Source organism: Mustela nigripes, chromosome 14, assembly GCF_022355385.1.
Source record: "Mustela nigripes isolate SB6536 chromosome 14, MUSNIG.SB6536, whole genome shotgun sequence".
NCBI lineage: Eukaryota > Metazoa > Chordata > Mammalia > Carnivora > Mustelidae > Mustela > Mustela nigripes.
The window spans coordinates 25327860-25350994 of record NC_081570.1 but is presented as its reverse complement, the minus strand read 5'-3'; the positions used below and the strand labels follow the sequence as shown (position 1 = coordinate 25350994).

At 48.8% G+C, this 23135-nt stretch overlaps 1 protein-coding gene across 1 annotated transcript in view; it reads left to right on the top strand.

The window, feature by feature from the left end:
• The window catches only part of CSMD2 (CUB and Sushi multiple domains 2), a 611427-nt gene that overhangs the window by 210989 nt on the left and 377303 nt on the right, over positions 1-23135 (top strand). Inside the window, exon 5 of the mRNA XM_059377195.1 lies at positions 564-771. Within this exon, the coding sequence (XP_059233178.1) occupies positions 564-771 (208 nt within the window). The remainder of the gene's footprint in view (positions 1-563; positions 772-23135) is intronic.

Genomic DNA, 23135 nt, shown 5'->3' with positions numbered 1-23135 from the left:
CACCAAACGCTTACGGGCATGAGGCTCTCTCCCAGGAGGTGGCATTGGAGTCAGGCCTAAAAGCAGGAGAAGGGCTGCCCTGGAGAGAAGGCATCCTGGGTAGAGGGGGCCACAGTGTGAGCACAGGGCAGAAGGCTGGCTGTGCATGGCGTGAGAACAGAGCTGGCCCAAAAACAAGGGCAGGAGGGAGGATCTCAGTGGTCTGGCCAGAGTGTCACCCCAGGGAGCTGTGTTGAGTTTTTGTCTTGTTTCCCACATTGGAGGCTTCCTAAGTTCAGGTGGGAAGAAATATCCTATTCCCCACAGTGGTGACCATGGCAGTAAAGGTGACAGCTGAGTCCTTCCCTGCTCACAGCAGAACAATATGTGTGGTACCCTGAAGGTGTCCTGAATGTCAGAGTTCAGTCACAGTTCAGGGGCTGTGTCACCTTAGGTAGGTGACATAACTTCCCCGTGCCTCAATTTCCTCATCCGTTCAAGGAGAATAGTCAGATCTGAGATTCTCAGAACAGGGCCTGGGAACTAGAGCAGCTCACCTGAGCCTCTTCTCTGTGTGCCCACAGCGGACGATGCTTGCGGGGGAACCCTGCGGGGCCAGAGTGGCATCATCTCCACCCCCCACTTCCCGTCGGAGTACCACAACAACGCTGACTGCACGTGGACCATCCTGGCCGAGCTGGGAGACACCATCGCCCTGGTCTTTATTGACTTCCAGCTAGAGGACGGTTACGACTTTCTGGAAGTCACAGGCACTGAAGGCTCCTCCCTGTGGTAAGTGCAGTAGCCCCTCCCAGTCTCCATCCGGAGGCACAGTCTCCTCCAAGGCAGGGCCTGCACTCCAAGGTCCCTTTGCCACATCCTGGACCCACAGTTGATGAGTCTGGTTCTCATCGTGATGAAAACTCCCTGCGTGTTTTCAGAGCTGGGTCCATTTTTACAGTGATTTTGGGATCTGATTTGATGTGTACTCTTGCTGAAGATGATGGGCCTTGGCAGAGTGACTTGCCCTGAAAGTAAAAATGTTTTCTTTCTCAGGCCAGAGACTCAGTGTACGTGTTTGAAGTACAGTTGCCTTTGTGGAGGGTGTAGTCATAGTGTCCGACAAAGGGAACAGAATTGTTGGGTGGTTAGTCCCTAGGGCCCTCTCCTGGGCAAGGTTTCTGATGGGAAGTGTCTAGCTTCTGGTTTGGGTGATAAGCCTTGAGTAGTGGCGTGGGGCTTAGAATGTTCTCTCATCGTCTCCTCGTGGCTGTGTTATCGGGAGGAGGGCAAAGAGGATGGTATCAGCCCATCAGGTGCCCACAGAAAGGTGTCAAGACTTGCTTCCCATAAAATGGGGGGTGTCTTGCAAGCTTCATTGCAGCATAGGGGAAGCACAGAGAAGGTGTCCCCAAGGACTCTGAGAGTCAGGGAAGGACAGTGCCTGGGAAGGAGATGTGGCATTCAGTATTAGTGGGGAGGAAGAGGAGGAGAGAAAGCAAACAGGAGGCAGGGGCACATTTACTGAACTCCTCTTTCAGACCAGATGTCACGTCACAGGATAGAAACAACAGCTGTGGAAGAAAGGGTCCTTGGAGGGTGAGAAAACCAGACAAACCCACAGCAGGAGCCAAGTGTGACTATTTCCAGGGAACAGAATTGGAACTGACTCCTCCCAAATGTGGGCTAGGAGATCTGGGGGCCGGTGTAGCCTGGAGAACTCATATGTCCTGGCACAGTGGAAGTCGATCTGACCCAAGAGTCCAAAGACCTTGGTGCCATAAGCTTGTTGAGTGAACTTGGCCAGATCATTCACTCCCCTGGATGGGGAGTTGAGGGAAACACATGTGAGTCAAAGACTGACCACTATAGGCAGGTTGCTGTTCTGTCAATGGTCTGGGGCAGCAGCTGGACACATGTGCTAGGAGTGGGGATGAAAGCCTGGGCGCCCCTCTTCCGGACTGGGACCCCAGTGCCCTGCCAGCCCGAGGCCCTCTGGCTTCCTGCCTCTTTTTGTTAAAATACCAATTTTTGTCACTGTAAATAGAATACATCTGCTTTGTATAGAAAACATCAAAAGGTATGGAGAAATGAATAAGAAATATTAAGAGTTTGGGGCGCCTGGGTGGCTCAGTGGGTTAAAGCCTCTGCCTCTGGCTCAGGTCATGATCTCAGGGTCCTGGGACGGAGCCCCGCATTGGGCTCTCTGCTCAGCAGGGACCTGCTTCCTCCTCTCTCTCTGCCTGCTTCTATGCCTACTTGTGATCTCTGTCTGTCAAATAAATAAAATCTTTAAAAAAAAAAAAGAAATATTAAGAGTTTGATGTATTTCCCTTTGGCCTTTTTGCTTTGTTTGAATCAAGCTAGCTGGCTATTTATATATGTTTTAATATTATAGAATTAAGATCTTAAAATCTATCTGTGGTTATATATTTTTAACTTAGCGTTATATAATGGAAATATTCCCTGTATCATTGCAGAGGCCTCCAAAACACAAGCAGTGCAGTAATAGCCTAATTTATTGAGCATTTGTTATCAATATGTCTCAGGCTGGTTCTAAGCTCTTTGGGCTATAATTTCATGTCTTCCTTATAGAAACTCTGTGGAGAAGGGAACATCCTTTTCCTCCTTTTCCAGATGAGGAAAATGAGGTCCAGAGAGGTTGTGTCCCTTGCTTGAAGCCACACAGCTAGTAAGGAGCAGAGCCAGGATTCAACCCCAGGGTAGTCGGACATGAAAGGCCATCTCCGTAAGCCATGACAGAACAACACGTCATGCACCTTACATTTGCGAAGGGCTGTCCCAGCTGTGCGGCATTCCCTCATCAAACTGACAAGGGTTTACTCATCAGATCTCTTATGAGGCCGTTCTCAAAAGTTTTCGCTTCTGTAAACAGATGCCAAGATGAATAGGCCTGCCAGTTCCGTCTCTTCCAGTCCCAAGGCCTCTTCGACTCACTTGTTTATCCATGGGCCAAATGATCTCCCACAGCTTCTGCCCCCTCCCCAGGTGTGAATCCACACGTTGTCCAAACTTCTGGAGTGAAACAAATCTGAAAGACTATTCCTTTTCCTATTAAGTCACTCAGTGGGGAAGGAATTAAGCAGAGGAAATCGTTAGGGGAGTCATTCAGAACCCTTTGCTATAAGATTAAATTATAATTATTTACAGGGTTGGTGTCACCATTTCCAGGCAGGATGCATTTGTTGTTCTAATTTATACTTGCATAGCAATTATGGATAAACAAACTTGGAGGCTCAGGACGTGTGTGCAAAGAACCCATGCTCTCGCCTGCCCCTCTCCTTTATGGATCCCTGGATTCCTGTGAAAATGTGATGCTGCTGGTTTATGAGGGTGCTTTATATCGCCATGCATTAAGATTTTAGGATGTTTTCTTGAGTTCTGTGCCAAGTCATAGAAAGACTGCAGCTCCTGTTAGAAAAGATGAATGTAAATAACTGGGCATCCCTTCACCTATTGAGAAAACAGAGGCAGCTTTGAGAGAGGAAAAAAAAAAATCCACTACTTCCTACTGATTCAGGATGGGTGGGCATGGGATGTTCCTGACTCGGTTTCCCCACTCTTCTCGCTACCCAACCCCCGCCATGGGATACAAACAGGAGAGTTTTCATTAGGGGTTCCAGTTGTTTGGATTTTGTGGACATCAAAATTTCCAAACAATTAGGGAAATAGAGGGTTGATCATTTTTCATTTTGCTAGGCAAGGACATTAGGGGGATAAAAAAGCGCCAACTCCTCAGACCATTATCTTATAAAACAAAGGCCAATTCAAACCCAAAACTGGCAGGATATAACCAATTTGCAGCCTTGCACTGGCACAGGGAAAGAAGGGGTAGGAGGAGTGCACAGAAGTAGAGGCACGTGGCGAGAGCAGCAGACCCCGTGCAAGGCGGACATCGGCCCAGGCCAGCCGCTTCCGGCTTCCGGCTTCCCTGTGCGTGACTGGCCACTGAGAACCCGGAAGTCTGTGCTTGGAACAGGAAATGGCTGTTCCTATGGTGAGCGCCAAATCCTGAACATCTGACGTGTCAAGAGATTCCTAAGTGTTTTAGATGTTCTCTCTCTAAAGTTAATTGCTATTAAAAAAAAAAAATTATTTTGTGATTGTCCATGCACAAAAGCTGGGTTTGAACTGAGAGTTACAATCCATAGTGTATTTGGTGTTCTCTTACACTACACACACGTGCATGCACACGCACATGCAGAGCCAAATCACCACCATTTACGCATCACCAAGTGAACCCCTGTTACAATACATACCTGTGTCTCTAGTTCGCTGGACTCAGTTCAGGGGCCAGATATCTCTCACTGATCCTTCTTGGGGATGGTGGGTCTTTGCTCTGACCAGGTCAGTTGGCTGTGTCCTTCACAGAGCCCCATTCCTTCCCCTCAAATTCTAGGAAAATATTCTTACCATTACTAAAGTTCCTCATGAGGCCTCTGGACTTTTTCTGATGGCTAGGACTGAGCACCGACAGAGCTGGGGTTTCAAAACTCTGTTGTTTAAGACCCTGGGTTCTGTGTCCCTGTAGGGTATTAGAATCATGCTGTAACAAGTACAAGCGATCGCCAGCCCAGTACCCGGTCAGCCTCTCCATTGTGAAGAAAATCAGTGAATAAAAGCCCACTCGGAAGACTCAGGAGCCAGAATCTCTCCCCTCCTCCATCTGCCTTATGCTTGACACTGTCCATTTGAGTCTCTAGGCTCTTCCTCTGGGCTAAGGAAGGAGAAGAAGCCAGATTTACCCTTCAAGAATAGGAAAGAGGTCTATGTATCTTGGTATCTAACTGGGAAGACAGAAAGCCTGGGAGTCAGACAGATTTGAGCTCAAAACCCTGATCTACCTTTTGATACCTACTAAAGTGTATTTACCTACTCCTGAGTCTCAGTTTCCTTCCACATCTGGAAAACTGAGCTTATGATACCAGCCTAAAAAGCAAGCTGGAAGGGCTGAACATGTAGGCACACAGTAGGCTCATAATAGACACAATACTCCTGAGATGGGGACCATAGTCAGGGGCTCAGCCTTTGAAAGTAGAAAGATGGGGCATCTCCAGCAACTCAGAGCCCTGGTGGCCCCATTCTTGATGATCCCACTGAGGCTGTTCTTCCTAGCCCACCAGCCCTGTGACATCTCCCCGGGGCAGAAAGATGCACAGCCTGGTCACTCCAGCTGACTCAGCTCCCAGGGGAATTGCCTGGAAAGCTAGGGAAGGTGTACTGACAGAGACCCCCTGGGTCAGACTGGAGGGTGCCCTTGCAAAGGTCAGAAGAGAGGGTGCTGGTTTTGTTGAAACTGTCCTCCCGGAGCCACATTTTGTGAGCACATTGCAAGCAGGATCGCCTTTTCTTGGCTGGACCCAGCTCCAGCTGGCCAATGAACTGCCTTGTTAGAAAAGCACAAGAGGGCACCTGGGTGGCTCAGTTGATTGAGCACCCGACTCTTGATTTTGGACCAGGTCATGATCTCAGGGCCATGGGACCAAGCCCTGCATTGGCCTCCATGCTCAGCAGGGAGCCTGCTTGAGGATTCTCTCTCCCTTTCCCTCCATCCCTCATTCTCAAATAAATAACTCACTCACTCACTCAAATAAATAAATAAGTCTTTAAAGAAAAGAAAAAGAGAGGAGTGGATCAATGTAGTGACAGTGGCTGTTCTGGGCAGGGCTGGGAGCAGGGGGTACTTGGCTAGGGTCAGGCACAGCACCTGCCCCGAGGGGCCCTGCTGAGTTGGGGAGAAGGGGCAGAGAGTCTGGAGAAGACATTCAAGAGACCACTATCCCAGACCCAGAGGGGAAGCAGGTCTCTGCCTGGCACCATCTCACTGGCTGTGATGGATGATGCAGCAGAGTTCAACTGGGCCTTCCTCTCTCCTCTGCTCCTTCTCTTTCTCTGCTTCTCTCCTTCCCCAGGTGTCAGTTTCTTCCTGTTGCAGGGATGGCAGGCAGGCCTGATCTGTGCTCAGAACTGAAGCTACCCTTTTCCTGGGGCCTGGCCAAAGGGCCACCTGCAGGGGTGTGTTTGTGATAGGGAGGCTGGTAAAAGGAGTTCAAACCTCCTTCCCACATGTGGTGTTTCTGTGCAGACCCTAGAACCACCCCCACCATCTTCTTGGTTGTCATTCCTGTGGTCAGTCTCTGCCAGTGATTCCCAGCCTCTCTTCCCTGTCCCCTTTGGTATACTTAGACTTCTGTTCTTTGTTTCACTGGGATCATTTGCAATCTCCATGCCCATTCTCTATGTCCCCCCACCCCTAGCCAAGCCCCCATGGACCTCTATGTGACAGACTTGCCTCTGCCAAACCTTTCAAGTAGGGAAGGAAGGGAGGGCACGCTGCAGAGTTCAGAAGAGGATGCTGCCCTCAGATAGGAGGACCAAGGCCTCAAGAGGGGGGCTGCTTTGGAGACAAGCCTGGAAGGGTGGGTACCACTTGGATATGGGAGAGAAGGAGACAGGGAGAGCATCATCCTAGGGCTACTGCTGGGCATCCTACCGGACATGGGAGCTGCCCTGATCTTTGAGAGGAAGGGCCAGGAAGTGGTCCCAGGACTCTCTCCACTTGCTCCCACCCTGGGCTCTACCATCTGCCTCTGAGCCTCAGCAGCCCCTCCTTCTGGAGAACAATAGAAAAGAACCTGCTAGACTGTCTGGATCTCCTGCCCCCCAGGGCCGCCCCATAGACTTGGGTTGTTTCCAGAAAGCGAATTTCCCTGGAGAGCAGCTTCAGCCTACTCTCTGGATCAAGCTTTGAGGGTTTTTCTTCCCTTTGTTCCCCTTCCTTTTTTGCTTTTGTTTTTGATGGGTGTAGATACAAAAGTTCCCGTCTACTTTACAGACATTCAGTTTGAAAATTTTGCTAGCAACATTCTTTTTCCTCTTTGAAAGACTTTATTTTAATTATTAAGCATTTTACACAAGAAATTTGAGCCAACTAGAACCATTTGATCTCAGCGACTTTTAACTAGATATTTCATTCAGGAGTCATTAGATTCAGATATAATTAGAATGAGAACAGCATGCCAACAGGGATTTGTTAATAATAACTATTCACTTATTTACTCATTCACATGTACTTTATCAAACCATTGGTTTAGATCATTTACGTTCTTTGTTACTTTTCCCCTATTTATTTCCAGTAATCATTTATGGAGAACCTTCTATGAACTAAGCACTCCTAGGTGCTGGGGAGAAAAAGACACAGTCCTGTCCCTAAGGAGTTATTTATTTCCTCCACTGATGTTTATGTAATAGCCATGCATCATGCTGGACCCTGGAGCTCACAGTCAGGGCGAAGAGGCAGAATATAATTAAATGCTTGACAATATCATATGTTAGGTGCTTTTCTAAAAGGTATAAAGAAGCTCCCGTGGAGACTGAAAAGTGAAATGTAATAGTTAGTATTCTTTTGGTTCAAGAAATAGAAACCCACCTCCAGCTGACTCAAGCTAAAATGGGAATGTGCTGGCTTCTGTAACTGAAAAGTCGAGGGATTGGCATCAGGGACTGCTGGATCAAGGTATGCAAATATCATCATCAGAATCTATTTCTCTCCCTCCCACAGCTTTGCTCTCTTATGTGTTGGCTTCTTCAGGCATGCTTTCCCCATGAGGTAGCAAAGGCAACCACCGTCGGCTCTGTGCTTTCCAATGGTTTAGCAATCCCAGCAAAAAGGAATCTTCTCTTTCCTGATGGTTCCCACAAAAGCCCTAAGATGTACCTTGAGTGTGCTTGCCAGCCAGGCCCAGGTCACGTGACTCTCTGACCTGCTCAAACTTCCAGACAAGGAGTAGAGGAGGGTGATTCCTGAAGGGCAAACTGAGTCACAGGGAAGACAAAGTCTTCCTGTCCTGTTGGGAGAGGCTGCTGGAATGACTCCAATAAATGAGCCCCAGAGGGGGTAACTTTTGAATTCAACCGAATCATGGGAGTTTACCATTGTCACGGAGCAGGAAAGGGCCTTGATGTGTTGGGGGCACTGGAGGTGGGTTCAGGGTGAGCGCAGGGAAAGCCTGGGTCTAGAAGAATCTTGTCCCACGTTCAGAAGCTAGGAGAGGATTTCAAAGACTGTAGAAGGCTATAGGAGTGTTCTAAGTGGAGAAGTAACACAATCTCTCTGAATTTTAATTGAGTCTAACTGGAAGGCTCAGAAACCAGCTATAAAACTTTTTTGGTGACTACTCAGGCAGGAGATGTTCCAGCCTTGAATTAGGGCAACTGTGAGGGTGTGGAGAGGAGGGGGTGACATCCAGAAACATCTCAGATGCAGAATCAGCTGCTTTGGGGGGTTCATTAGAAAGGAAAGAGGAGAGAGTCTGGGTTGACACCCAAGTTCCTGCCCAGAAGACTGTGGTAAGATTGTCTACCAAGAAGACAAGGGTCACAGCAGAAGGATCAGGGCTTGGGAACGGGGACACAGCAGCCCTTGAGTGCTGACCTATATAGTCTTTTGAGAATCTCTAGTGGAGATGGTCAGGGGGAATCGATAGCTAGGCCAATTTGGTGTTGGGCTAAATGTTGTAGCAGGGCCTTGAGAAGTCATTGTCAGGAGCAGCACCAACACCATCATCCTCAGCAGCGTCTCCATCATCCTGGTCACCCTCACCAACTCTGTCTTTATTACCAACACCCTCCACCATGATTTATTCATTCAAGCAGACTACTTAGGGCTTCCGTTGCTGGACATTGGGTTTGGCATGGGAATACAGTAGTGGAGGAGACAGATAAAGCCTCTGCCTTTGTGGGACTTCTGGTCTACCTTGCAGAGACTGACATTAAAATCACCAAATAAATGTAAAATGAACTTGTGTTGAGAGTTCTGAAGGAAATGAACAGGATGGGGGATAGGAACAGTGGGGGCCTTATTAATATAAAGTGGTCAGGGAGGCCTCTCGGAGGGGGTCAGATTTCAGCTGAGACCTGACTGTTGAGAAGGACTCAGGGATCAACAGGCAGAGGGGATTGCATCTGTGAAAGCCCATCATCACAGCGCCCTATATGTCCTTAAACTTCATACATGGGAGTGTCAAGGGCCTAATACCTGTCCTCTGGGATTTTTGCTTGTTTGAATGTCAAGAACAAGACAGGATCAAGGTCTCGAGCTGGCAGAGAAGCTCAGAGAGCAGCTCAGATGGTGCCTGAGCAAGGCTGCTGAAGCCAGTGCCACTTGGAGCCACTTCTTGCCTTCCTGTGGGTCCCTGAGGCCCTTGCTTCCCCCTCCTTCCCTGCCACATCACAATGCTTTCTGCCACCCCAAGAAGCTGTTCTCTTCGGATGGAGCCCATGAAATTGCATCTGTTGTATCCATCAGGAGCCAGGCCATAAATGACCAGCCCTTTAAAATCTCATCTCTCGTATCTCTCCGAGTTGGAAATAGCACTCCCAGCCCCACCACTGAGCCTTAGGAAAGGATTAGTGTCCTAGCACACCGCTGGCAGAACACATCTGCCGAGTCCAGGCTGAGCCTTCTGCGCTCTCCACAGAGCACCAACTTGACCTCCTCACTTCCCTTGGTGAAGCTGGAAGGAGCAGGAAGTGAGCCGGGGTTGTCCACTGTTGGCACAGTGGCTCGGCTAGAGAGCTTGTGATTTGGCCAAGTTGTTTGCATGGGAAACAAGGGTCAGGCAGCTGCCTTGCACCCCCATGGGTCTGACTGCTTGCAACAGGTTTGTACTAAGTATGTTGTCTGCTCAGGGGCCCGTGCCAGGACTGGGAAGGGCACCAGATAACGAGATGCTCTTTTCGACCTCTCTCTCAGGGAGCTGCCAGATGCCTGATAGTGCCACTAAGACAGATGGAAGGAACTGTTCCGGGCCCTTCCAAAGGCCTCTCATTCCAGCAAACCCCACTTTCCAGAATGGCGTCAGTTCATTCAGCATGTTCAAGACCCCAATCCTGATTTCTGTTTTCATGAAGCTTGCCCATGAAAGTTTGTTCTACTCACTCTTGGCCTCACTCATCTCATGGTTCATCCTGATTTTGCCTGTCTCTTGCTCCTACAACTTTTTCTGGTTTCTAGAGCCTGACCTAAGCCATTCATTCTAACCCTGAGCTTATACTTCCGTCATCCCAGCTTGTCCTCATTTGGTGGCTAGGGGGCCCAAGGGGTGACCCTCCCAAACTCACCAGGGAAGCAGGAGACTCATAAAGAAAACCAGCATTTGGCAATCTGAGGAAATGGCCAATGATCACTGTTGAGCTCAGCAGATTTCCTCATCTCGGGAGTGAGGGGCCAGGTTGGCTTGAAAAGTAGGAGGCTTCAAGGAGAATCCGATCCCCTCTGAGAACTTCTCATCCAAGGTCTCGTTTGAGCGATCTGCCTTGAAGTCCTCTCTCCGCATTAATTCCTCACTTACTTCTCCATGGCTTCTATCCCCAACCTTCCCCTGAAACTAGTCACATTAGGACCATCATCAGAGAACCACCCCTCACCCCAACACTAACCACTTCCAGTACCCAATCCATGAGATAGTCTTTAGGTCCCCTCTTACTGACACCTCTTCATTCCTTTACCTTGTTGGTTATTCTCTTGTTTTAGAACTTTCTGTTTGCTTTATGATGCTCTCTCTCTCTCTGATGCTTCTTGGACCTCTCTGACCATTGCTTTTCTGTTTCCTTCGATGTCCCCAAAAGACTCTGTTCTGACCTTATTGCTATTCCCATCCCATACATCTCGTGGGGGTACTTTTATCTGCTCTCACAGTTTTAGGTGCCACTTGTTTGTTTAGAGCTCCCAAAGCTGGCTCCCCAGCCTGGCCTGCCGCTGAGCACCAAACTGTAGAGTCAACCAGCTGTGGGAATTCTCCACCTTGATGTCCACCAACGCCTCCAAGTCAGCATGTCCCAACGTCTCTCATCATGGGCTACTAAAACGGTCAGAGTTGGTTTGCTTTCTTTGCTGATGGTATCACCTTCCACTAAGTCTTCCAAAAATCTGGGACTCTTCCCTGCTCTTGGAGTTCTCCCAATGTACCTCCTATAACATATTTTTCATCTTTACTGCCACTCCCCCCAGTTCAGCCCCTCATCTTTTGTTCTTTGTGGGTTGTAATAACCTCCTGACTGATCTCCCAGCTTCTTGGCACTCTTCAATTCATCCTCCCCACTGCTACCAGAATGGTTTAATTAAAATGCAGATCTGACATGCTAAGCCCCAGGCAAAAGCTTTCAATCATTTTCCATTGTCTGTGGAATAAAATTCCAGCCACTGATAAGGCCTTGTTTAATCCAACCCTTGCCTGTTACCCTGGCCTCAACTCTTGCCACTTCCTTCTTTGAGCTTTATTAACCTTAAAACTCAATGGTATATTACCGCAAAGGTTTCTTTTTTGCTCATGTAACCTGTCTGCCATGGGCCAGTCCATGGCTCTGATCCACATAGTGATACAGGTGGGTATCCAGGCTCAAGGAAGCTTCAAAGTCTTATAGATGGAATGTGTGGCCTTCTCCAATGCCGTGACAGGGAAGAAGAGTGGAGAACCTAGCATGCACTTTTCATTGCCCTGGCCCTGGCCCATGCACATCACTCAACTCATATTTCATTGGCCAGAAATAGCCACGTGATCCAGCCTAGCTGCAAAGGAGCCTGCAAACATCATGAGCAGATGAAAGAGTTGGTGAGTCAGTATCTGTGCCACATATTTCAGCAGATGAGATGTCCAGGCTCTTGTCAAAAGCCAGCCCCTCCCTCTATGTTCTAGACCTCCTGGTCCCCAGACTTCTATGCTAAATTCATCTTCTTTTTCTTACATTCACTATTTTTTTCTTCTCTCTTGGACATGGCTCACAGCATAGAGACATGTTCTACTATCTACTGTCTAAAGTTAAACCAAAAGCACCACACCCGGAATCCGACTACTCATTCCCATTCAGCTAGCTGCTGCCAGTTATTGGAAACGGACCCTCTCCCATATCTGCCCCACCTACCACGAAATCTGATCTTAATAAGATCTCCAGTGACCTCCAGATTGTCAAATTTGGTGTTGCTTCTACCTTGTCACCTGACTTGGCCTCTTGGCAACACACGACATCAGTCATCTGTCCTTCTAGAACTTCTCTCCCTTCTCTTGGCTGTCATGGAGACACACAGCTGGCTACCTGTGCTCACCCCTGCTCTGTCTCCTTGTGTCTCTCCTTCAAGGTCTAGCCTCTGTCCATCACTCACACGTGGCCTGCCCACAGGGTCCTGGGACCCTCCTCTTCTCTTTTTACCCTCATTTCCAGGTAACATCAACAAATCACGTTTTGGCCTTCAATATCATTTGTTTATTATATGCCAGTGATGCTCAATTTCAATGTCCAGCCTGGAGGGACCCTCTAAGCTCCATATATATATATATATATTTCAAATTTCAAAATCTTAACAGGAATCTCAAAATGAACACTTCCAAGCAGACTTTTTTTTTGTGGCAAAATATACATTAAATTTACCATTTTAACCATTTCTGAGTTTACAAATGAGTGGCAATAAATACTTTCACATGGTTATACAACCAACATCTCTCTCCATCTCTAGAACATTTGTCACCTTCCCGGACTGAAGCTCTCTGTCCCCACTGAATAACACCCCATCTGCTCCCATCCTCTGAGAACCACTTCTCTGTCTCTATGAATTTCACTGGTCCAGGGACCTCCTATAGACAGAATTATACAGTATTTGTTCTTTAGTGCTGGCTTATTTCACTTAGAATGTTCTCAAGGTTCATCCGTATTATAGCACATTCCAGAATTCTATTCCCTTTTATGGCTGAATAATACTCTATTCTATTATATACCACCTTTTGTTTATCCGCTTTTCTGTCTGTGGACATCGGCTTCTCATTCCCTCCTCACCCCTAACCCGTCCTTTACCCGGGCTTCTCCACCTCTCTCTGCTGTTCCCCAGCATCTCTGGCTATTCAGTGGCCTTGTCTCCCTGCTTCTACCCATGGGTAACCCGTTCTCCATGCAGCAACTTGGGTGACTAATGTTTATATACATCAAATCATGTCTCCCTTGTTTAAGGCTTGCTAACAACTTCCCATCACGCTTAGAATAAAATCCTACAACAAAACTCTACATTATTAGGTTATTGCCCACCTCCTTGACTTTCCTCCTATCACTCATGCAACTCACTCTGCCCCAGCTACACTCTCCTTCCTCCTCTCTCTTGGTGGGGTAAGTAGGCATCCTCCTAGGGCTTCTGCACTAGCTCTTCGAAGGGCTTAAGATTTTCTTCCTTCACAGTGCTTTTGTTTGTTTGTTTGTTTGTTTTTTAAAGACCCAGCTTTGGGGCGCCTGGGTAGCTCTGTGGGTTAAGCCTCTACCTTTGGCTCAGGTCATGATCTCAGGGTCCTGGGACGGAGCCCCACATTGGGCTCCCTGCTCAGTGGGGGCCTGCTTTCCCCTCCCCATCTGCCTTTCTCTGTGTCTACTTGTGATCTCTCTTCCTGTCAAATAAATAAATAAAATCTTAAAAAAAAAAAGACCCAAATTTTTTGAAATGCAAAATTCAATTTAAATCCTCCCTTTAGAAAGGCCTTCCCTAGGCACAATCTAAAGTAACCCTCGCTCACTGTCCCAGCATCTTGTTGTATTTTAAGCATTTGCCGATAATGGATATTTTCTTGCTTACTTACGTATGTGTCTCTTTTCTTTGCCCTTGCCCTGCCCCTCTACTCCCTGCAGAACCTTGAAAAGCCCCAAAGGCAGTGCTTGGCACTTAGTAGGTGTCCAAGATTGGCTTGTTAGGAGGAGAGACCTGCTTCTGTCTCACCAGTACCAATGTCCTGTGGCTAATTGCAAAGGTTAACATCGAGCCTCTCCACCAAGTATTTTTAAGTGATAACCTTCCTGGGGGACATTTGCAAATTAGCCCTGACTCTTGCTGATTATTCATCCTAAACTCAGTCTGATTAATAATTAATCAGCAAACTGCTTGGCCAGAGCAGGCTGATCAGTGCTAGAAAGGATCTTAAATTATGCAAGTCACTTGGCCAGTGTTGAAAAATAAAAAGCTCAGCAGTCGACAGAACTGGAGAGGTTTGATTGCAATGTGAGTGAGGTAAGGTTTCTCGCTTGTTTGTTTTTCCTTTCCGTCTTTTTTTTTTTTCCTTTTGACGAAGAAATCAATTAGGCTCCCAACTTGCAACCTCAGAGAGAGACTGAGTAGCACAGAAAGAGAAATGTGTTAAATACCACTTTTTCTTTTTTGTTTCTTCCCTTCAAAAGAGTTTTGGTCCGAGAGACAGAGGTTAAAATTAGCCAGTTTGTTAAGAAAATGGGTGTCTGGCACCTGATGTCAATTTCTGCAGCCCTCTCAGTTCCCGCTACCCCCTTCCTGTCCTGTGAGCAGCAGCACGCTGGGCCTGGCAATAAGGAGGTGAGAGATTTGATGGGCACTGCTCACTGCTGGCCCCGGGGTTGGGGCAGAATCAATTTGCCAGCAACCTGTCCCACCAGGAGGCCTTCTTGTACTCTTTGCCTCCTACCTACATACCCCAGGGAGACAGGAGAAAAGGCAATCAGAGGGTGATGGACGGACTCCCTGTTGCCAGGAGTGAACTCGGTGACTGCTGGGGACACTTTTAATCCTCAGTCTGCGGCGTCCATCCTGAAAGGCAGGTCCTGCCTGTGTCTTCGTATTTCTTCCAGATGCCCCTTCTGATCATTGGAGATACGGCTGATGGGGAGACTCAGGGAAAGCCAGAGGGGTCTGTCAACATTGATCTCTGGGCCTGAGAAAAGGTGCAGGGGTAGAGGACTTAGTGAAGTTAATGCAGCCCTGACATTTGTCCAAACCAGCAGGGGTGACAAGACAACACCCTAGACCAACTGAGTCAGACTGCCCAGGGGTGGGACCCAGGCCTGGGTATTTTCAAAGCTCCCCGTGGGCTCTCTCTGCCTCAGAGGGGAACATCATGAACTCATGGAGCCTGCTAGGCTTTTAGGAAGGAGGTAATGAGGGACATCAAAGAGGGAAATAGGAAATGGGCTTCTCCCAAGCTGACTGTCTTCCCCAGACTTACCTGGAAGGTGTTGAGAATGCTGAATCCTGGGTCCTACCCTGGGCTACTACCTCTGAAGTTTCTGAGTGGGTCTACATTTGGTATTTCTAATCATTCTCCCAGGTGTTCGGAATCAGATCACATTTTTAGAGCCATGTTGGACCTAAACGGAACCAGTCTTTCCAGAGGAGCCATGTAGGGTGGGGGACGTTTGCCCATTGGGAATGGATCCGTTACCGAATTTCTTGGCATGGAAATCCCCAGGTTACATTTGACTTATACGTCTGGTTATGGTTTCCGTTCCAGTTTGGGCAAAGACATCTTTTACATAAAATGAGACACACTGACTCTTAAATATTGTTTTTTATTAATATTGTTATTAATTTATTTAACAAATGACTTTTGCCTGCCTGCTCTGCGTCATACTCTGGGATAATTCCTGAGATTATGCTGCCCAACTAGAAAGTCTCAGCCCTTTGGCTTTGAAATCTAGCCTCACATCCTGGTCTACCTGGGATGGGCCAATGCAATGTCTCCTTTCTGAAACCTTGAGACATGCTGGCCTCTCTGCTGCACCCCCCCCCAACCCCTTGCTGGTCTCCTGCTGCCCTGGCATAAACCACTTAGCTTCTCTGGCATCCTTCTTCCAATAGAAACTCTGAAAAAGCATGAACTTACCCATCATCTCTCAATCCTCAGGGCTCAGCCTAAGTCCTGGCAACAGACAAGGCAAAAATTTGCTGACAGTTCATTGAATAATCAAGAGAGTATTTGCCTGTTTATTTGTCTTGACATTTATTCTCTTACCAAAGAGACCAGGTGGGGTGCCTTTCCTTTGTGGTGGGGAGATGGAGCTGAGGCTTGAGGCTCTCGATTGCCTCCATGAGCCCATTGGTTCCTGTGCCGAATGACGTCTCACATCCCGTCTTGTTGAATTGTCAGCACCAGCTACAGGTTAGGTATTTGCACACCCACCTTGCAGATGAAGAAACTGAGTCTTGAAGGCTTCAACTTCTCCTTTCCTGAACACTGTTCTCTTCAGTTGGGTTCTTCCTATTCCCCTCCCTCTAGAGATCCTAGACCAGCTGTGCCCGGGGTCCTCTCTTGCCCTTTGAGCTGGTGTGGTCAGTGTGGCCTCTTCAAGTCTAATTATCTGCCTCCCTCCTGCCTTAACCTACCTTGACAGGTGTAATAATCTCTAAGAGCTACTGCATGTCAGGCCCTGTACTAAGGGTGTCATGTGCATTATCTCATTTAAATCCCGACAAAACTCGTGTGAAGAGATGTGTCATCCTCCCTGTTTTTCAGGTAGAAAAGCTGACTCTAGGAGGTTAAGAAACCTGTCAAAAGTCATACAGCTAGCAAGCATTTGTCCAGGAGTTGGACCCCTGTTTTCTGGATTCTAGTCCCTGGTCTACCCCCACAGCCCTCTCACTTCCCTCTGGGCTCTGATTCCTTTCCAGTTCATACCCCATCGATGATGTAGCTTTTTGGTTTTTCGCTTTTCAAGTCACATGTCCTCTCTGCCTTCCCCGCATGAGCCTTGGTGTGTCCATCCTGGGTCCCAGCCCGCAGAGAGCAGACCCTGCCCACCCCGCTCTGAGAATGCCTCCAGGATTCTGTCTCTTCCTCATGTCCCCGGGATAGTGGGAACTGCAGCCAGCCCCTGGCCTTTGAATCAAGCATTCAGTTGTGTCTTGAACGAGGCTAGAGTCTTCTCTGGTCTTGTGACATGCCATTGAACCTTGCAGAGTGTTACCTGAAGAGGGGTGGGGGTCACATGGTTCCTGTGCAGTGCTTCTCCTGCCCCCCGGGTCTCTCTCCTGATGGTCTACATCACGAACTGGGAACTAGATAGAAAACCTCCTTGGAGGATGTCTGTGACAGGCCCAATGAGAGGCTGTTGGGAAGCAGACCAAGTGGGCTAACTCCCAAGCAAGGTGTGTACTGGATTCCGAGGGAGCTTGATCCTGCTACTTCAATGCCTGTTGTCCTTCTGCATGATGCCATGACTCCAGGTGTCCCTGGCCCAAGTGAGGAGCTAGCCAGGACTTGACCTGCCATACCTTCAGCTCTGGCTCCCAAGCCCAGGTCTTCAGAAAGGAACCACATCTCCCCCTTAGCATCCTGGGAAAGATCCCTGGGACTCCTGGCTCACAGCGTGGAGTAAGGGAAAGAGCATGGATTTAGGAGTCAGTGCTGGGTTCAGTACCAGCTCTGCTGCCAGCTAACCACATGATCTCATTAACTTACTTACCCTCCCGGGGCCTGACATAGAGTCATAAGAAGCATTTGGCGTGGAAGCCTTTGAACAGGCCTAGCTTCCCAGCTTTTAAATCCTGCTTGTGTCCTTTCTCTGACCTTGCACATGGAAGGGCCTCCCCTGCCTCACCTGCTGCCCCAACCTGCCCCTGTCCATACTGCTCCTCCCACTCTGCTCCAGCAGCCCCCCAGCAGACACATGGCTGTGCACTGCCCCCTTCAGTGGTCCCCGGGTCCTGGAGGGCTCACTCCCTGCAGCTGGTGCGTCAGGGAGGCAGCTGGGGTCTGGACCCCAGTAAGAGAAGAGACTATCATCCTTGTCTAGGCCAGGCAGCTCTGAGGTCCCAGGACCATTTTGGCAGTACCCTCGGGGGCAGATGGAGGAACAATGTGGTTTTGATGCTTCCCTCTGAGCCAGGTCTTCAGTGTCTGAACCTGACCTGCCCTAGTTTTTTAAGGCAGGTGGTGGGTCCTTCACACCCCTCCTCACCCCTCCACCTGCTGGGGATATGCCTCTTGGTGCTCAAAGACTTTTTAAGTTCCCCTGTATAAACACAACACCACAGATTCCCTTAAAACAGGATCCGCGCCTCGCAAGGTCATTTTTCTGGAATTGGGTGGGTTTGGTTGTTGTTGTTGTTGTTGTTGTATGTACTCGATTATTTACTTATTTATTATTAATTTATTTTTAATGTGTTTTAGTGGAAGTCTGTTTGACTACAATATCCTGTTAGTTTCAGGTGTAGGTCATAGCGATTGGATATTTTTATGCATTATGAAATGATCCCCATGATAAGTCTAGTTACCATCTGTCACCATACAAAGTTATCGTAGTATTATCAACTCTGTTTCCTAGGCTGTACATTACATCCCTATGACTTATTTCCTTTAGTCCTGGAAGCTTTTTACCTTTTTACCCACTTCAGCTATTTTGCCCAACCCCCCACCCCATCCAGACTTTAGTAATCAACAGCTTGTTTCCTGGAGAATTTGAGGAAGGCAAGATACGGACTCTGTAGGTGCCAACTGCATGTCAGACATTGGCACTGATTCCTTCTTTTGCATCTTTAAGTAACTGGGAGAAACTGAGACTCCATGAGGTCATGTGCCCAAGGTCACATGGGAGCTGGGAAGTTGCAGCCAGAGGATTGGGGCGGGAATTCCAGGCTGGGTGTTGCAGAAGGCCTCCAGGAAGGCCTCCCGGGGCCCACAGCCTCCGCTCCTGTTCTCTCCTTCGTGCTGCCTTTGTCCTTTGGGCTGGGCTCGGTTGGAGCCACTGGCCAGCTTCCCACCAGCCAGGCTCATGGAGGCCTCACTGGCCAGGTGCTACCAGCTGCCTAGGAGACACGCCATGAACCCAGGACAGACTGCTGGCCACCTTCCCTGGTAGAAGAGCCCTGTCACTGCAGACAAATGGCCCATGTCATTCAGCCACATCCTTCTCGTTACTGGTCTGCGGCCTGAGTTGTCCAGATAACCTTGTTCATTTAGTGTCGTCTTTAAGGATGCCACGAAGGTCCCCAGGCAGTGACAGCCCAGCCTTTGCCCCAGCCAAGGAGAGATGCAGACAGGCCTGCTTCCTGACTTCTGTTGGCTGCCCGTTCAGCTCTTGCAATTATCTGAATCTGTCAAGCTGCATCAAGTGGCGTTTTTCACATAAAGGCAAGTGTCCCTTAGGCCTGGTTCTGAGCGGGGGATGACATCCTGGATGCTAACATGGCTTCCACCAGCCATCTCCTTCCCAACTGCGCCTCCCAACCCCTGTCCATCAATGCCCCCCTCAGCTCCCTTCAAAATACCCCAATCCCCCTGCTTATAATTACCCTCCTCCACCCCCTCCCCACCCCCTGTGCCTTGGCAAGTAATTACCTTCCAGGGAAGTTGACAAGTCTCTGGCGACTCCTAGCCCAGCTGGAAAAGATTCATTATTCTGTATCTGGAAATAACCAGGCCCATCAGCACAGGGCTGAGATAACACCAGTGTAAAAGTTCTCTATTCAGGAGAATTAATTAGGATTCCTTATTAAAGATCCCATTAGGCAAAAGGGCATTTTTATCTGTGATAGTCAGCTGCTCCTATTTTTCTAAAGCTATAACTCCCAAGTTTTAAAAAAGAGAAAACCAGAGGCTGTGTTTTCCTCTAAAACAATGCAATGTCAGTTATGTCTTCATCAGGATGTGAAAATAGATTTTCTCATTCAATTTGCAATGTTTTATCTCTTCAGAGTCTGGTAATGACTCCACTATATCCCTTTAGAAAGAATCACAGCCCCAGATGGGCATTTGGGGAGTGGGACGTTTGCTGAGAATGACTACAAGAGAAACTGCATCTTTTTAGCAGCCTGGGCTGGCAGGAAATGCTGAATCTGCCATGTACTGTCTGTGTGACTTTGGGCAAAGCGCTGAACCTCTCTGAGCCTCACTTTCCTCCTCTCTAAATCTATCTCCCAGTGCAGAGGTGGGGGACCAAGAGTATAGTTGACCCTTGAACAACCTGGATTTGAACTCTGTGGCTCCAGTTATATACAGATTTTTTCGAGAAACACAGCACAGTACTATAAATGTGTTTTCACTTCCTTAGGATTTTCTTAACATTTTTTTTTCTCCAGCTTACTTTATTTTAAGAATACAGTGTGTAATACATATGACTACAAAACACAGTTGACCCTGACTGATGTGGGGGGTTAGAGGTGCCAACATCCTGTGCACAAATCTGTACAGAACTTTTGACCCCCCCCCCAGCACTTAACTACAGTAGCCTACCATTGACCACAAGTCTTGCTGATAATACAGTTGATAAATACATATTTTGTACGTTACATGTCTTATATACTGTATTCTGACAATAAGATAAGTTAAAGAAAAGAGAATGTTCTTAAGAAAATCTTAAGAGAAAATTCATCTTCCCTCCTGTAACTCTAGGATACTCATGTAGGAGAAGAGCCCATACACCACTGTTTTGTTCAAGGGTCAGGTGTGAACCATTCTGACTGAGACTTGGCTTCCTCCTCTGCAAAATGGGAGGGCACATCCTCTTCCAGGGCTCTGGAAGGGTTCAAAAAGAGCAAGTAAGAGCATGTTGCCTGTGGGAGGCATTTTATCCATGTGTGTCAAACCTGGAATGGACCCATTTGGTATTTCCCTCAGAGAAGCCCTGTCGGGCTCCCTGGAGACAGCTGTTCCTGCTCCCTACCCTGAGAGACCTGAACTTATTTGCCCTGTCTGGGGCCTGGGTATTAAGCTCCCTGGGTGATTCTAGAGTACAGCTGGAGCTGAGACAGCCCACTCCATTTCATCTAGGTGAACCTCATTGAGTGACACTGTGGCCTCCATGGCTCCCAAAGGAGGCAGCGCAGGGGTGGGGAGGGGTCACCTCTCAACCTCAGTGGCTGTGCTGCTTTCCCCTCAGCCTGGGGCCTGTGCCTAAAGTCTACCCGACCATGGGACATGGGCGCTCCCTGTAAACCCCACAGATTTTTATTGTAATTGTTAAAGAGAGCAGCCATAGCTTGTTTATCTTGAGGAAGAGAAGAATGGGAGGAATAACAGAATCTGAGGCCTCCAGAAAGTTCCGTACAAAGCACGTTGTTGTTCTCTTGCCTCACCCCGTGGACAAGGACATGAGTCCCAGCATTGTGCAGCAAGTGCATGGCATAGCCAGGGTAGAATCCAGGCTCTCCGAGTCTCATCCAGACCTGTTTCCACCACCTTCCATGCTATTGGGCTCCCTGCCACACCAGCATTCGCCAGACTTCTCATGAGAGAGTCACAGCTGTGTCGCCTTCTGCGAGATCTGTATCCACACAAAGCCTCCTTCACACAGTGTTCTTCTGCCTGCCTGTCCTGATACCCATTCCCCATTGCTTGTGCCTCAGTTTACCTGGTAGAGGAGACACCTTAGCTTCTGGGTCCTCTTCTCACACTTCCTTCACATTGCTTTGGCTTCAGTCCTCCTTTAAAGCCTCTAACCCTGCTCCCTCCCCCATAACCTCTCTGACCTCCGAGCTTTCTCATCCACCTCTGCGGTCACACTGGCCTCCTTGCTGTTCTCAAACACCAGGCCCATTCTTTCCACCTCAGGACCTTTGCACTTGCCATCCCCTCCACCCAGAATGCTCTTCCTCCCAGATGTCCACATGATTCACTCTTTCATCTCTTTCCAGCGTCACCCTTTGGGGCATCCCCTCAGTAAGATTTCCCTGACCCCCTATTTAAAATGACCAGCATGTCTCCCCACACTTTAGAATGTCCGCTTACACCTGTTTTTTCTCAGCTGGATCCCCATATCTTAGAGTATCTAGCACTCAGGAAGTCTGGAATTTGGGGGTTCCAACCCCTCTCCTTGGTTCTATCCCCAGAAGCTCTGTTCAGAGCTTCACACCCATCACCTTCATTCTCCAGGTCAGTAAACTGAGGCATAGAGGTGGCATGTGCCCTCCCAAGGTCATGCCAGGGGTTAGTGTCACAGGAGTGACTGTGCCAGTTGTGTTAAAAGAGCCGCCAAGGCCATTATGCTCTTGGGTTAGTTGTGTCCATCTCCTTGGTCTGCCCTGAGCCTCAGGGTCTGGCTTTACTGGGTGAGTCTGACCTCGGGGTCTGGCTTCACTTTTCCTGGGCATGGTCGTGTTGGCACCCACGTCATGAAGACAGATTGCCCGACTGCACAAATGTGTTGCTGGGAAAGAACCCAGTCTGGGCTGAGAACCAAGAAATCCTCTCCCCCTTGGCACTCCCCTCCTCACCCTCCTCCCCCCCCCCTTCCTGCCAATTCCCCCATCAAATAATTCCTGATAATGAAGTTAGGATGATTCATTGGTTTTCTGATGAGCGTGAATTCATCATCAAAATCTACATATTTCAATCCCCTGATATGTGCTCTCAGATTCCTAACCTGATTAATATGTAAAGTGCTTTATCCTGTGACTTCACAAGAGAAAACCCAGCTTGCTTTCAGGAGCCTGCGTGGCTCCCTGCCTGTGGGGTTCTGGGCAGTGTGGGAGATGCTGTGGGCTCCGTGCTGGGGATGGTAACGTAGCTCGGCCTGCACCACAGCTGAGAGGATGCTGGCTACAAGGAGTGCGGCCCTGGGAGATCAGACAGTCACATAACCTGAAAGGCCTAGATGCGAAATTGTTCGACATTCAAAGCCTCCCAAGCTTGCAGGGGCTAGGAATAGACCACACCCATGTCTGGGAGCCTGGCAGAGAGGCAGCAGCCCCTTTCTGAGCCCTTCTGGAAGGCCAGCCAGTGTGCGAGCCACCTTTCAGCCACAACCATCTAAGCTTGGTCCCTGCAGCCTGTCTCCACGCCTCTCCGGAGGTCAGGCTCAAGTTCAGCAAGCAGCTGTGGGCCTCCCTTCCCCAGCCACAGCCACCATGGGACTGGCCCTGGTACTGCTCACCTCCTGTCCTGTCTAAGATGCCTGCCATGTCAGATGTAGCCCCTGCTCCATCCTCTTTCACCTCACCCACCAGACATCCCTACCCCTCCAACACCAGATTCTGCTGCGGCCCAGACTGGACCAATTCTGGTGCACACATCCTTGGATTCAGACTGTTGCCTCATACCCCCAGGCGGGGCCACCCCTGCTTCTCTCAGCCACCTTGCTCCCTGACCCACAAACCCAGGCACAGGTGCACACACGCCACAGAATCTTCCATCAGCTGCTGTGGCCCCTGACCCCATGGTGGCTGTTTGCCCAGAAGGTCATAGAGTCAGACATGGGTTCAGACCTCAGGTCCAGGATTTGGGCGAGGTTTTCACCTCTCTGAGCCTCTATTTCTTTAGCTTTAAAATTGGGGCCATCAGGAATAATAATTTATACTGGGTTAGGCTGCCATGAATTTCATCCCAGCACTAAGCAGCTTGTTTAGCACGTAGGTGACACTTGGT